General features: G+C 37.5%; 1 protein-coding gene across 1 annotated transcript in view; it reads right to left on the bottom strand.

The window, feature by feature from the left end:
- Positions 1-11940, bottom strand: part of ezra (ezrin a) — a 16250-nt gene extending 4310 nt beyond the window's left edge. The window contains exons 1-11 of the mRNA XM_008298276.1: positions 11329-11940; positions 11093-11196; positions 9788-9871; positions 7903-7998; positions 6255-6529; positions 5033-5116; positions 3935-4081; positions 3121-3217; positions 2633-2796; positions 2180-2310; positions 516-676 (exon numbers count right to left, since the gene is read on the bottom strand). Coding sequence (XP_008296498.1) covers positions 516-676; positions 2180-2310; positions 2633-2796; positions 3121-3217; positions 3935-4081; positions 5033-5116; positions 6255-6529; positions 7903-7998; positions 9788-9871; positions 11093-11104 — 1251 coding nt within the window. The 5' untranslated portion in view covers positions 11105-11196; positions 11329-11940. The remainder of the gene's footprint in view (positions 1-515; positions 677-2179; positions 2311-2632; positions 2797-3120; positions 3218-3934; positions 4082-5032; positions 5117-6254; positions 6530-7902; positions 7999-9787; positions 9872-11092; positions 11197-11328) is intronic.
- Positions 11941-12026: the final 86 nt, after the last annotated feature.

The following is a 12026-nucleotide window of genomic DNA, read 5'->3' as shown; positions in this document are numbered from 1 at the left end:
TAATGTGCAATATTTCATTTCTGCGGTGCCATATTTAAATTTCAAGCCTAATATTTAAATTTAATGCACAACATTTCATTTTTTATGACGCAACATGTCATTGTAATGTCCAATGTAAACTTTTTCAGCCACAATATTTCAGTGTCACGCATAATATCACAGTGTAATGTACAGTATTTCCTTTTTCTGGTGCAGCATGTCGTTTTTATGTGCAATATTTAATTTTTTTGGTGCAGTATTTCAGTTACATGGATAATATCTCAATTTATTGTACAATATTTTATCATCACGTGTGATTTTTACTGCCTCTTTATCATTGCCAGCATTACTTATGACCTTTTCTGGCAGAAAAATGTCCTTATTTTATCTTATATTGTTTTATCTCATCACAAAAACGAATCACTGAATTTTGACATTGTCCTATAAAAAACAAAAAAGCCCACAGACGAAGTTGAAGCTGCAGCTCCATGTTTTGGAGCTTCTCTGGGACTTTTTCTCACGTGCGCCACACTCACCAGCTGCTCCTGGCTCTTGATCTGGTCCTCCGCCTGCCTGGCCAGCTCCTCCTTGGCTATAATGGCCTCCATCCTCTCAGTCTCCAGCCGGGCCGCCTCCTGCTCCACCCTCCTCCTCTCCTCCTCCAGCCTCATGGCCCGGTCCAGCTGCTCCTGAAGCTCTGCGGGACAAAATCACCACGCTGGAAAAAAATCTATTAAGCAGGATGACGAACTAACTACTCTGGTTTTTAAGACGCTGTGGGGGGGTTTCTGGGGCTGTTGGATGATTTTTAGAGGAATAAAAGAGGCGAAATGTGCAGATTTCACAAGATGAACATCCCCAAAAAATAGCAAAAAGTAAAAAACTTTCAACAACAGTGTCGTGTTTGAATCATTTTACAGCCTGTGACTGATTTTTATGCATCTGTTTAGCGCATTTTGACACTATTTCTCGTGCATTTTTCTCACTTGTTGGTGTATTTATATCTCTTTTATATGCTTATAGCCACAGACAGTCAGTATTTTAAACATATTCTCCTCAGTAACTCTCAATAAAGACATATTAATAATAAAAACCAAATGAGCAAAGTGAAAGAGACTCCACATCCACCCTCTTTCATGTGTTGACACCATTTTCCAGTGCGTTTGCTCACTTGTTTATACATTTCCATCTCATTTAAGCACCTTAATCACACTCGAAAACAAAAAGCTATTTGATGCAGATTGCTGTGACGCTCACATCAAGTATATTTCTGGAGAACAAACATATTTTCCTCAGTAGCTTTTCACTTGAATGACATTTTAGACCTGAGTGAAAAGCTTCCACTCCCTCCGTTATCTACTATTTTCTGTTTGTTCAACCAAAGCGACAGCAGAGGGCAGTAAAACCATGTTACACAACAAACTTTGGAATCAGAAATGCTGCACAAACACATCACAGCTCCTGATTAACGCTACATAGGTTCCTTTTGAGGGCTCACACTATGCAGGAAACGCATCGGTTCTTGCATCCTGGTGAACTTTGTGCCCCGATTTGTGGATTTTCTGCATCAATTTATGGCAGAAATGTCGAATTTATGTGAAAGAAAAACTCAATTCAAACACCAGGGATGTAATTCCATTACCCAGAATACATTTAGTGGTACTTACAGCTCATCACTTCATATTTTGAAAGATGTAAGAAATGTCTGAAGCACTGCTGCATTTATCACAAAGGTTCCTTTTGTACTTCTGTCTTGTTTTTATTGTGGGGGACAAATGAAATCCCTGGATTCTAGAAGTAAAACTCTTCCCTGAGTGATTTTCAGTTTCGCTGATGAGCAGGTTTACATTTTTGTAGCTTCATACGACAGCTTGGACGTCTTTCATGTCCTCTACATTGTTCATTCTGTTTGTAGTGCTGCATTTATCTCACAGCATCAATACTGTTCATACTTTTTATGCACAGTTTATAATATTCATACCACTATTTACCTGTACTTGTACATTTAGATGATCTATTTTATACACTATCCAGATCGATATATTCATATAGTCGTGTGTTTATTCTGTTTATCCTGTAACATTTTGTATATAAAGCACTTCACTGCTGCGTTTGCACGTCTGCTTAGAAGCTAAACTGCATTTCGTTGTCTGAATCTGAATCTAATCTAACAAGCCTAACGTGGGACTCGCCGCCTCACCTCTCTCTGCTCTCTTGGTCGTCTCCTCGAACTGGTTCAGCTTCATCATCAGCTCGATCTTTTCTCTCTCCATCTGCAACTTCTCCGTCTCCATGGCCTCCCTCTTCTTCCTCTCGCTCTCCAGCTGGTCTCTGCACAACGCGGAAAAAAAAACAACAACAAAAAAAACACGAAAAGGCATTTAAACAAATGATATTTTTTGCTGATTTGCTGTAAAAACAATGTGATTTTACTGTCAACAGTTGAAAAAGAACAAATTACTTTTTCTTTTTATACCTGTTTCAGTATTTTATACTTTATTCAGTTTTACAAATGGAGTCTTTATCCTGTCTGGATGTTTTGCGGATCATTTTGTTGCTGCTTGTCTGAAAACTTCTGCAGCACTTTGGTGAACTCGGGGCCGTTTAAAAGCTGCTTTGTGAGTCAGTGTGATTAGATCTGAACCGGACCCACCTCTCCATCTTCTTCTGCAGCCGCTCCTGTCGGGCCTGAGCCTTCATCTGCTGGACCTCGATGGTGTCGGCTCTGCGGCGGCGGACGTACATGTCGTGGTTGCCCTGGGACAGGTCCAGGATGCGCTTGTTGATTCGCTGGCGGGGAGCGTAGAATACGAAATCCTTGGAAGGACAGGAAGAAAATGAGAAAAACAACATACTGGGGGCAGTTTGGTGACGTTTCATACATTTGTTTGTCTATTCAGGCTGCATTTAAAGTCACTTTGTATAGATGGAGGTACTTTTGATGTGTTACTGGTGAACTGATTGGTTTATGTTCAGTTCTCAGTGTAGCAGGGAAATATCCCACTTGCTATTCAGACGTTTATTCATCCCTGGACAGAGCCTAGTAAAACGCTGCTTCAGCATCTGCATCCTAAATGAGATTATACAACTTTAATGCCAGTTTTAGCTCAACTGACTTGCTGATACAGATGAAACACTTACAGGAGCTTTCTTGTCTATCGGCTTGATGAGGAATTTCCTTCCATCGTAAGAAATGTTCCTGATTTCACTCCAGGGAAATCCGATCTTTGGAGACAGCCTGGAATTAAGAAAAAGAAAGAAAAGAGGTGATTAGATATATTTAAGAGCAGAAATAAAAGAGAAAAAAAGAACATTTCTAGAAGAAACAATATTTAAATTTTTTAAAAAGTAATTAATTTAAAAAAATAATAATAGTCATCATCTTCATCATGATCATTTTTTATAATAATAATAGTATTTCATATATTATACATTCATCATCTTTATTACTACTATTTTTATCATTATAGCAAAAAGAAGACTTACAGCATAAAACCAGATATAACAAAGGGTAAAACCAGAAAGACAAGGTTAAAACTAATCATAATAATAACAACAGTAAATAAATAAAAATATAAATAAGTAGATAAATAAAGAGTAAAAGAGAATAAAATGGACAAATAAAATCAATAAAAATGTGTTCAGGAGGTGATTCAACGACGACAGACTGATTGTAGTAACAGAATTATGTCAATGACCTTTAAAAAAACAACAACCAGGCGGTCAAATGTTATTTAAAACTCGACCGACTGAGAAAGGTCGATGACTGCAGGGACGCCGGCCCCACGTCTACAACCGTCTGTCGTCAGCTCAGTGAACACCACTAATAGCAGCTGATTGATCAAATAGAGGATAACGTTTCACCAAATCTCAGGCTGAGCTGCTGCCCGTTAAATCATGAATACACAGAGATTTAGGGTGAAAACGGTCAACATGATGACGATTCCAGACTCACCTGTCGTCCTTGGCGTAGATGTTGATTCCCAGAGCGTCGACGCCGAGCCACAGGTCGGTTTTCTTCTTGTTCTTGATCTCAAAGAAGTTGACGCCGTACATCTCCAGGTCCTGAGCGATCTTCAGGTACTCCATCATGGCGTCCTCCCTGCTCACCACACACAAATTATTATTTAACAGGCATCACGGACAAACCCACATCTTCCTGGAGCAAAAACACAAACCACAGAACAGAATAGAATAGAATAGAATAGAATAGAATAGAATAGAGTGGATCACTATTGCCAGCAATGAACAAAAATGATCAACTCGTTGGGTTGGCATCATATAACCAAGAAGCACCAAGTTATAAGAAATATATATATATAAAGTTTAAAAAAAGAAATTTCATTAAAATAAATTTGATAAAATAAAAACAACATAAAATGAAATAACATAAATAATATAAAATGAAATGAAAATAAATGTAATTTAATTTAAAAGAAAAGCTAAATTAAATTTGAAAATAACACAATAAAAAAATAAAGGAAATTAAAAATATAATAAAATAAAACAAATTAAAAATAAAAATAAAATGAAATAAATTAAATTAACGTAAATAAAATAAATTAAAATAAAATAAACATAAAGCAAAATTAAATTAAACAAAACAAAGTCAAATCAAAATAAAATAAAATAAAACAAAATAAATAAAATAAAACAAAATAAAATAAAACAATTAAATAAAACTAAAATAAAATACAAATAAACTAAAACAGCCCTGTGAAAGTAAAAATGACATTTTTTGCCACTTTTCTCTTTTCCAGTGGAGACTAACGATGACTAACGAGGAGGTAAAATAGCAGAAAAACAAACACAAAACCTCTAGATGTTTGACGTGCTAACATTCCTCGTCTTTAAGAGTCAGACCAGACAGCCGGCTACAGATTTGGTGACTTATTAATGCTCAGTATGTAGAAAAAAAAGCTTCTGTTGAATTTCTAAATCAAGAAACCAACTCAGCTGCATGACAATATAAAGTTTTACGTCACTAAAAGTCCAACCGGAGTTCTTCTAAATGTGGATAAAGTTGTGAAGGCAGCGGTCGGGCTTCACTCACGGCAGCAGGCTCCGGTGCTCCTCGTGCCACCTCTGGATTCGTTCCTCCCACTGCTCCTTGGACAGCTTGTGTTGCTCCATAACTCTGAGTGAAAAGATTTAAAAAAAAAAAAAAAAAAACACAGCGTGAAGCGTCTGTAGGAGCTCAAACCGAACAGGTGCTGCATCAGCTCGTCTTTCAGGTCTGCTTACACCTTCTCCTGGCAGGTGTGAGTAAATGATCAAATACAGGTTATTGATTGAGTTATTCAGGGAGATGTCAGACTTTATTTATTGATTTCTCCATTTATTCACTCATTTATATATTCTAATCCATTCAGTGTATTGTTTGTTACATTTTTTTCTTATGTTTTTACAAATTTTGACTTCTTTTTTGTCTTTTTTGTCTTTTCTATTTTGATTTTATTTCTATTTAGCTTAATTTTTGTGATCTGTGAGTTTTTTTGACTGTGATTTATTTTGAAATGCTTTTCCATTTACGCTGCTGGAAAATGTGAAATCCTCCTTAAAATTAATATCCAAGATGTGTCCTAGATGCTGAGGTGTAATTATGTTTTCTAAAGCGAAGATGACACCTTACATTAAACCTAACATTTAAAAAAATAAACTAATCGCCATCGAACCCAGCAGAGTTGAATGAGCAGAAAAATGTCCCCTCAAAACTTAATCCATCTGTTTTGGGGCCTTTTCTTTGTTTTATTTGCTGGTTCTACAGTCTGACAGCAGCAAAAACAACGTAGACGGGAGTGATCAGAGACTGGAGTCCTTTTTGTGACGAGAAAATCACATTTAAATCCTTTTTTCTGCTCTGATATTCATCTTTTTAAGTCATTTTCTTTCAGCTGTTTCACATTTTTTAAGATATTTACTCAAACATTTCTAATCAACTTAGCTTCACATCTACCTCATTATTCCTGACACTGTGACTTCCTCTAATTTTCTACAGTTGTTTTGAAGAGTTCTCTGTTTTATAGCATCGTGCTGTTATTGCACAGCCTTGAGAAACTTTGCATTTCCCTGCACGCACCTGATGAGCACGTGACAAACAAGAACTCTTGAATCTTGAATTTCCCACATATTTCTAAGCATAGCACTGTTCATCAGCGTTCTTTTTACTTTCTCTTTGTACTCATGCCACATTAAATGGCTCATACTGGTGTAAATAAAGTCGTTCTGTGACTTTAAAGCAGAGCCTGACAGGTGATGCTCTGCAGGCGAGTCACCTCTTGGGCAGCAGGCGCTCAGAGTGCAGGTAGCCCTGCGGGTGAAGCTCTCGGTCGTAGTCTCCGAACTTGGCCTGGACGGCGCAGGAAGCCAGCAGGACGGCCGACTCCGGGGGACAGTAGATGTGGTCGGACAGGATGTCCTCCTTCACCTGCAGGAAGAAGAGCTTCCTGGTGATGTCCTGGATCAGCTCCTCGGAAATGTCCTCCGGGTACATCCTCACCCGCAGCTTGAACTGCAGCGGCGACTCCTTCTTCATGTCCTGAAGCATCACCTGAGCAGAAGGCGGAGGAGGAAGGGGACGAGATTAAAGCCGCCACTGCACAGCGTACGGGAGAGTATGGTCAATAAAATATCATGTAAAAACAGGGAGGAATGTGGTAGAAGAGGCACGAATGACTGTAAATCAGAGGAGCAGAACAGAAGATATGAACACATTAAATAGGAACAAAGTTAACATTTGTTTGTAGGAGTGGCACAGAGAGGAATAAAGCGAAGAGAATATAGAGTTAAAAAGCTTTAACGTCAGATGCATTTCTGGAACAACTGTCAGCAACAAGGAATTCACTCATCCTGTTAAAGGAGCTTAAATAATGCTTCTGTGAACATCATGTTTATCAAAAATTGTCTATTAACAACGCAAGAACAAAAAATAACCTTGTTTCAAAAATAATCAAATTAATTAAATGTGAAAAATGTGATAAAGTTTACAGAATAAAAAGAGACAAATCATGTAAATTAATCCTAATATCTAAATTCTAAATATCTAAAATCCGCTAAATGTAAGTAATAAATAACGTTATAGGTTAGAAACCTTAATATTTAAATTGATTCAGTAAATTTAATATTAAATGACAATATTTAAATTAGCCATGTGAAGTTATATAATAAATAATATTATAGGATCTTTATTTTAATACCTAAACTAGTCAGATAAATACAGGTAATAAATAATGCTGCAGGTTTGTAACCTCAATATTTAAATTAATTAGGTAATTTATACAATAAACAGTACTGTTGAATTTTAAAATTACCATTTAAATGATTTAGGTACATTTATATAATAAATAATATTGTAGAGTTTAAAAATTATATTTAAAATAGTCAGGAAAATTCATATAATGAATAATGTTGCAGGCTCATAACTGTAATGTTTAAATGAGCTTCATAAACAATATTGTAGAATTTTAAAATTACTGTTTAAATTATTCAAGGAAGTGAATCTATTGCACAATATTGTAGGTTTGTAACCTTCATATTAAAATTAATCTGATAAATTTCTATAATAAATAATATTGTAGGTTCTTAAACTCAATATTTAAAATTTTCAGGTAAATTTATGCCATGAAAAATATTGTTGAACTTTTAAATTAGTGTTTAAATTGGGTTCATTTCTGTCATAAATAATTGTGTCGGTTTGTCACCTTAAAGCTCTTTCGCTGTTCAATCAGAAAAAATCCCCAAATTATTTTCACAGTCGATCAGATTTAATTTGACCTTAAATTATTTGGAGTTTTACAAAAGTAAGAATTTTCTGATCTGCTAAAAGTCTAGAAAGAGCTGCAAAGAAAAAAAACTGCATCCCTCCTGGTAACCTGGTGAGGTCGTGTAAACAGAAAAACTAAACACATAAAGCCACAAACTCACCTTCTTGTCGTAGTCGAGCCACCTGAGGAATCCTCTGTTGTCGACATACTGCAGCCCGAAGTACCAGACCTCACGCAGGCCGATGGTTCTGGTGACCTGCAGAGAACCAAATCTTTAAAAAAAAAAATCTCCCTCATCACGTTTCTAATCTTCCACCTCTGAAGAATCAGCTGCTGGGTTATGGACACTGAGGCCTGTGGAACATCTGGAACCAGATAAACTGTTAATCACAGCTGGCTTCATGTCAAGTTCAAAGGTTTGATGAGTGAAAGTCAGAGAAGGAAAACGTCACGCTGCTGTCGGAGCTGATGTCACGTTTTTTAGTCCCGATACTGATTCTGAAGCTTTTTTATTTCAGGTTTCATGAGTGTGAGAATGAAATGATCATGAAATTATGCAGCTAAAATTAGTTAAATCATGATAACACAGAATAAAGCAAGTTTCAACGTGTAGCTGGATGTTCTGCTCACTTGTATTCACACTTTGAACTACACACATATATTAAAAAAACTGTTTATTTTATTCTTCTTGCTCACTATGTTCATGTATTGTGTTATTTAAACATATCTATTTATAATACATTTATTCATTATATGCCTTATACATTAATTTATCATATATTATTTATTCATGTATATTTTTATTTTATATTTATAATGCTACATGCTTTTTTAAAAACTGTGTTCATTACCTGCCTGCTGTCTACTATCTGTAATAAAGACTTAAAAAAAAAAAACCTGACCATATAAATAACTTTTAGAGAATAAAATATGGATATTTATCAACGCATTTGTTCAACTTTAAATAGAAAGTGGTTAAAAATTGCAAACTTGAGGTAATGTTTGAGCAACAATATCAATTAAAGTATTAAAGAACGACTTGTTGATTCCTGCATCACATATTTTCATTAAGGTGCTCACAGACAGTTTGTGGTCACGTCACACCGGCACCGGCCTCCTTCCATCGCCTCGTTGTCTGTTTCAGGCCTGATTTGAGGATTTTGTCGTTTGCTTTTTAGATTTGAAATGAGTTGGAGCCGCCATACTTAGCAGAAATCTGGTCAGGAGAAGACGAAGACGGTTCACCTTTCGTCAGGACCCACATCTTCGCTTTCGCATTCGATTAAAGTCAACACTTTGACTTCACCTTTTATTGTGCTGTAGCTTTTCCCTCCTATTTTACTGCCTTCTTTTCTTCACATTTGTGTTTTATTGCGTTCTGTGGCCTCCTGTGGAAGATGTGCAGCACTTTGGTTCAACTTCTGCTGATTTTAAATGCGTTTTATGAAAATCAATCTGCTTATAAAAGTGCAAAATCCAGACGTGCAACATGAGTTACACGTTTAGTTTTTACATTTAAATACACCAAATAAGCTTTCTTACTGTTTTTATAGATTAAACTTACTTTCACAAAATGTTTAGATTTGAATATTTCTTTCTCTTTGTCTTGATTTCTTTTGAAGTATACGTATTAGATCTGTACTTACTAATGCAGTGTTTTTACGTTGCTGTATCACTACAGTCCATTTGCTAGTAAATCCTTTTTCTTTTTTCTTTTTCTTTTTCAGAATTTAACGAGTGCAGCTGTTTGTTACGTAAAACTGTGAACCCAGAAGCTCAAACTTTGAGGATTTCACTCTGTATAAACAACAATATGTGCTTTGTGAGCCGCCGCTATAACTCAACTGGTTGAGCCGGCGGCCCATGTACCGGGGCTGTAGGCCCCGATGCAGCGCTCATGAGTTCGAATCCCACTCATGGCCCTTTGCTGCCAGTCCTTCCCTCATTCTTCTCCCCACTTTCCTGTCTCTCTCTCTTCACTGTCCTATACAATGAAGGCAAAAAAGCCAAAAAAATCTGTGCTTTGTGAACTGTTTGATACAGACCTGGTCGAAGAGCAGCTTTCCGGTGGTTTGGGACTGGAAGGAAAACTCCAGCTCCGCGTCCATCGAGGTGACGCGAACATTGACCTGTGGCGTGAAAAGGTCATGTAGTCAGGTGAGCTTTTACCGTTTGGAATCCATTTTCTCAACGCAGAAACATTCCAGCTGCTTTTTTTTTTTTTTTGCTCCCCATTTGTGATTGCATTGTGGAAAACGACAGAAATAAGTGTGTGAAGGAGTTATGAAGGGGATTGTTCATAAACCGTAATTGCTCACTATCTCATTAGACTTTGGACCGACTCCTGCGAGGTGCCGCGAGGTTGCACAAAGGCAGAATTAAACATGGAAATACTCGCTGCGTAGACTCGGACGTTAACCTGCTCTGCCTAAAAAAATTTTTTAAAAAAAGCAATCAAACTGGCACAGGAAGGTCACTTTTAGACAGAAAATATTGATTTAATGTGAATATATTCCAACTGGTAGAAGTTACACAAGTGTTTTATGAAGCACAAGTCGAGCACGCCCCGAGTGTCATAAAGATAAACCCGCAAAGAAAAAAAAACTGGAACATCCGTTTATGAAACCTTCCTCGATCACATGTGTGAGATAAATGGGTGATGCCTGACCTGCTCTCCAATCATTGACTGCACATTTCAGCGTTACAATCAATCACTACGTCGCTCCATTGAACTCCAGAGGTGCTGTTTTTCTTTTCACTTATCTACACTTGAATTCTTTTTTTTTTTCATGTTTAACTGTCAAACAGAAGCGATATCTGCTCCCACGACTTAAATTTTGTTTGATTTCACACACGTCAACCTCTTTCTCCTTGGAGAGTCAACAGAGGTTTCTTATCAGTTCCCCCACTGATGCTGAGCTCTTAAAGGACATTCATAAAGCAAAGATCACAGGAGCTTTCTTTGTTTTAGTGCGGCAGAATTAAACCACGCAGTCAGGAGTTGCTGCCGAATGTCCCCTCCAGCGTCCTGCAAGTTAATTATCATGATTATCATCTGCTAGGCGGCCGAGCTCGGGGCGCTTTGGTTGCACTTTTCTGTCAGGAATGTAAGAGAGCAGCGTGGGTCAAACTCTACATTTGGTTAATGAGTAAATGCCAAGACGGACCGGTGAGTCTTGGAAACAGAGAAGAAAAGGTGCCAAATAAGCAACTCGACTACACACAAGTGACTTTTTAAATTCACTAAATGTATTTCAGCGTAAATACACCAACAAACGTGCCCCTTTCTGGATGTTTCTGTGCCTCTTCTCTATCGTTTTTTTTTTTTTTTTTAAATGTTCAAGTCTTACCGTTTTGGGCATCTTGGCTCCGGTGGGTGTTCGAGCTCCGGCAGGACAAAGTGCTTCCCAGGCGCGCCGAGGCTGCAGTGGTCGACTCCCAGCAGAACCTGCAGCTGATAAAGAAACGTCGCTGGGCTAGTCGCTGGCAGACTCAAGGGCAGGGCTGGTGTCCTTTGAACTCGGCAGCGGGTCGCTCGCTGTGACGTGGGAGGACTCGACTGACAGATTTTTTTTTTTTTTTTTACCTGCAGCTCAGCTGGCGGCAGCAGAAAGGCTCCACCCAGAGACAATCACCTGCCTCAGCACCTGCAGCGACCTTTGATCGGCCCTGCGAGGGTATAAAACACCGGACGGACTATTTATGTAAACAGTTTTGGAGTCATGAGCTGCCATAAAGAGGTCGCGTTAAAGTCGTTGCTTCTATTTGTGGCAAAACTCGAGAGAGACAAACTGTAAGGAGCTGGAAATTGACAGATTTTATTGAGGATTGTGCAAAAATCAACATCCACAGAGCTGTTTTCTGATACATAAATAGTGTTTGATCGCATTTAGTGACAACATTTCAGATTAAAACTCAGACTTGTGGATGAGTTGATTAACAGCGACTGAATCAGTAACTTATTTCTCAGTCATGTTGTGATTTGGTGCCATATAAATAAAGCTGAATTGAACTATAAAGCAACAAGAACAGATATTTTGAATTCTATAAAATCAACAGAGCTGCAGATGCATCATTTTCTGATACATAACTAGTATTTAATCGCATTTAGTGACAACATTTCAGACTAAAAACTGAAGTTCTTGATTAGTTGATCAATAGAAAATCAATCAGGTACTTATTTGTCACTTGTCAAGCAACAAGAACAGGTATCTTTTTGTGTCCTTTTCCACTACAAATGGTTTATTTCTGCACAAAACAAATCTTTTCTGACAGTTTACCGAA

The sequence above is a fragment of the Stegastes partitus genome, unplaced genomic scaffold, assembly GCF_000690725.1.
Source record: "Stegastes partitus isolate 25-593 unplaced genomic scaffold, Stegastes_partitus-1.0.2 Scaffold1301, whole genome shotgun sequence".
In the NCBI taxonomy this organism is placed as follows: domain Eukaryota; kingdom Metazoa; phylum Chordata; class Actinopteri; family Pomacentridae; genus Stegastes; species Stegastes partitus.
This window is presented reverse-complemented; position numbering and strand designations above follow the sequence as displayed.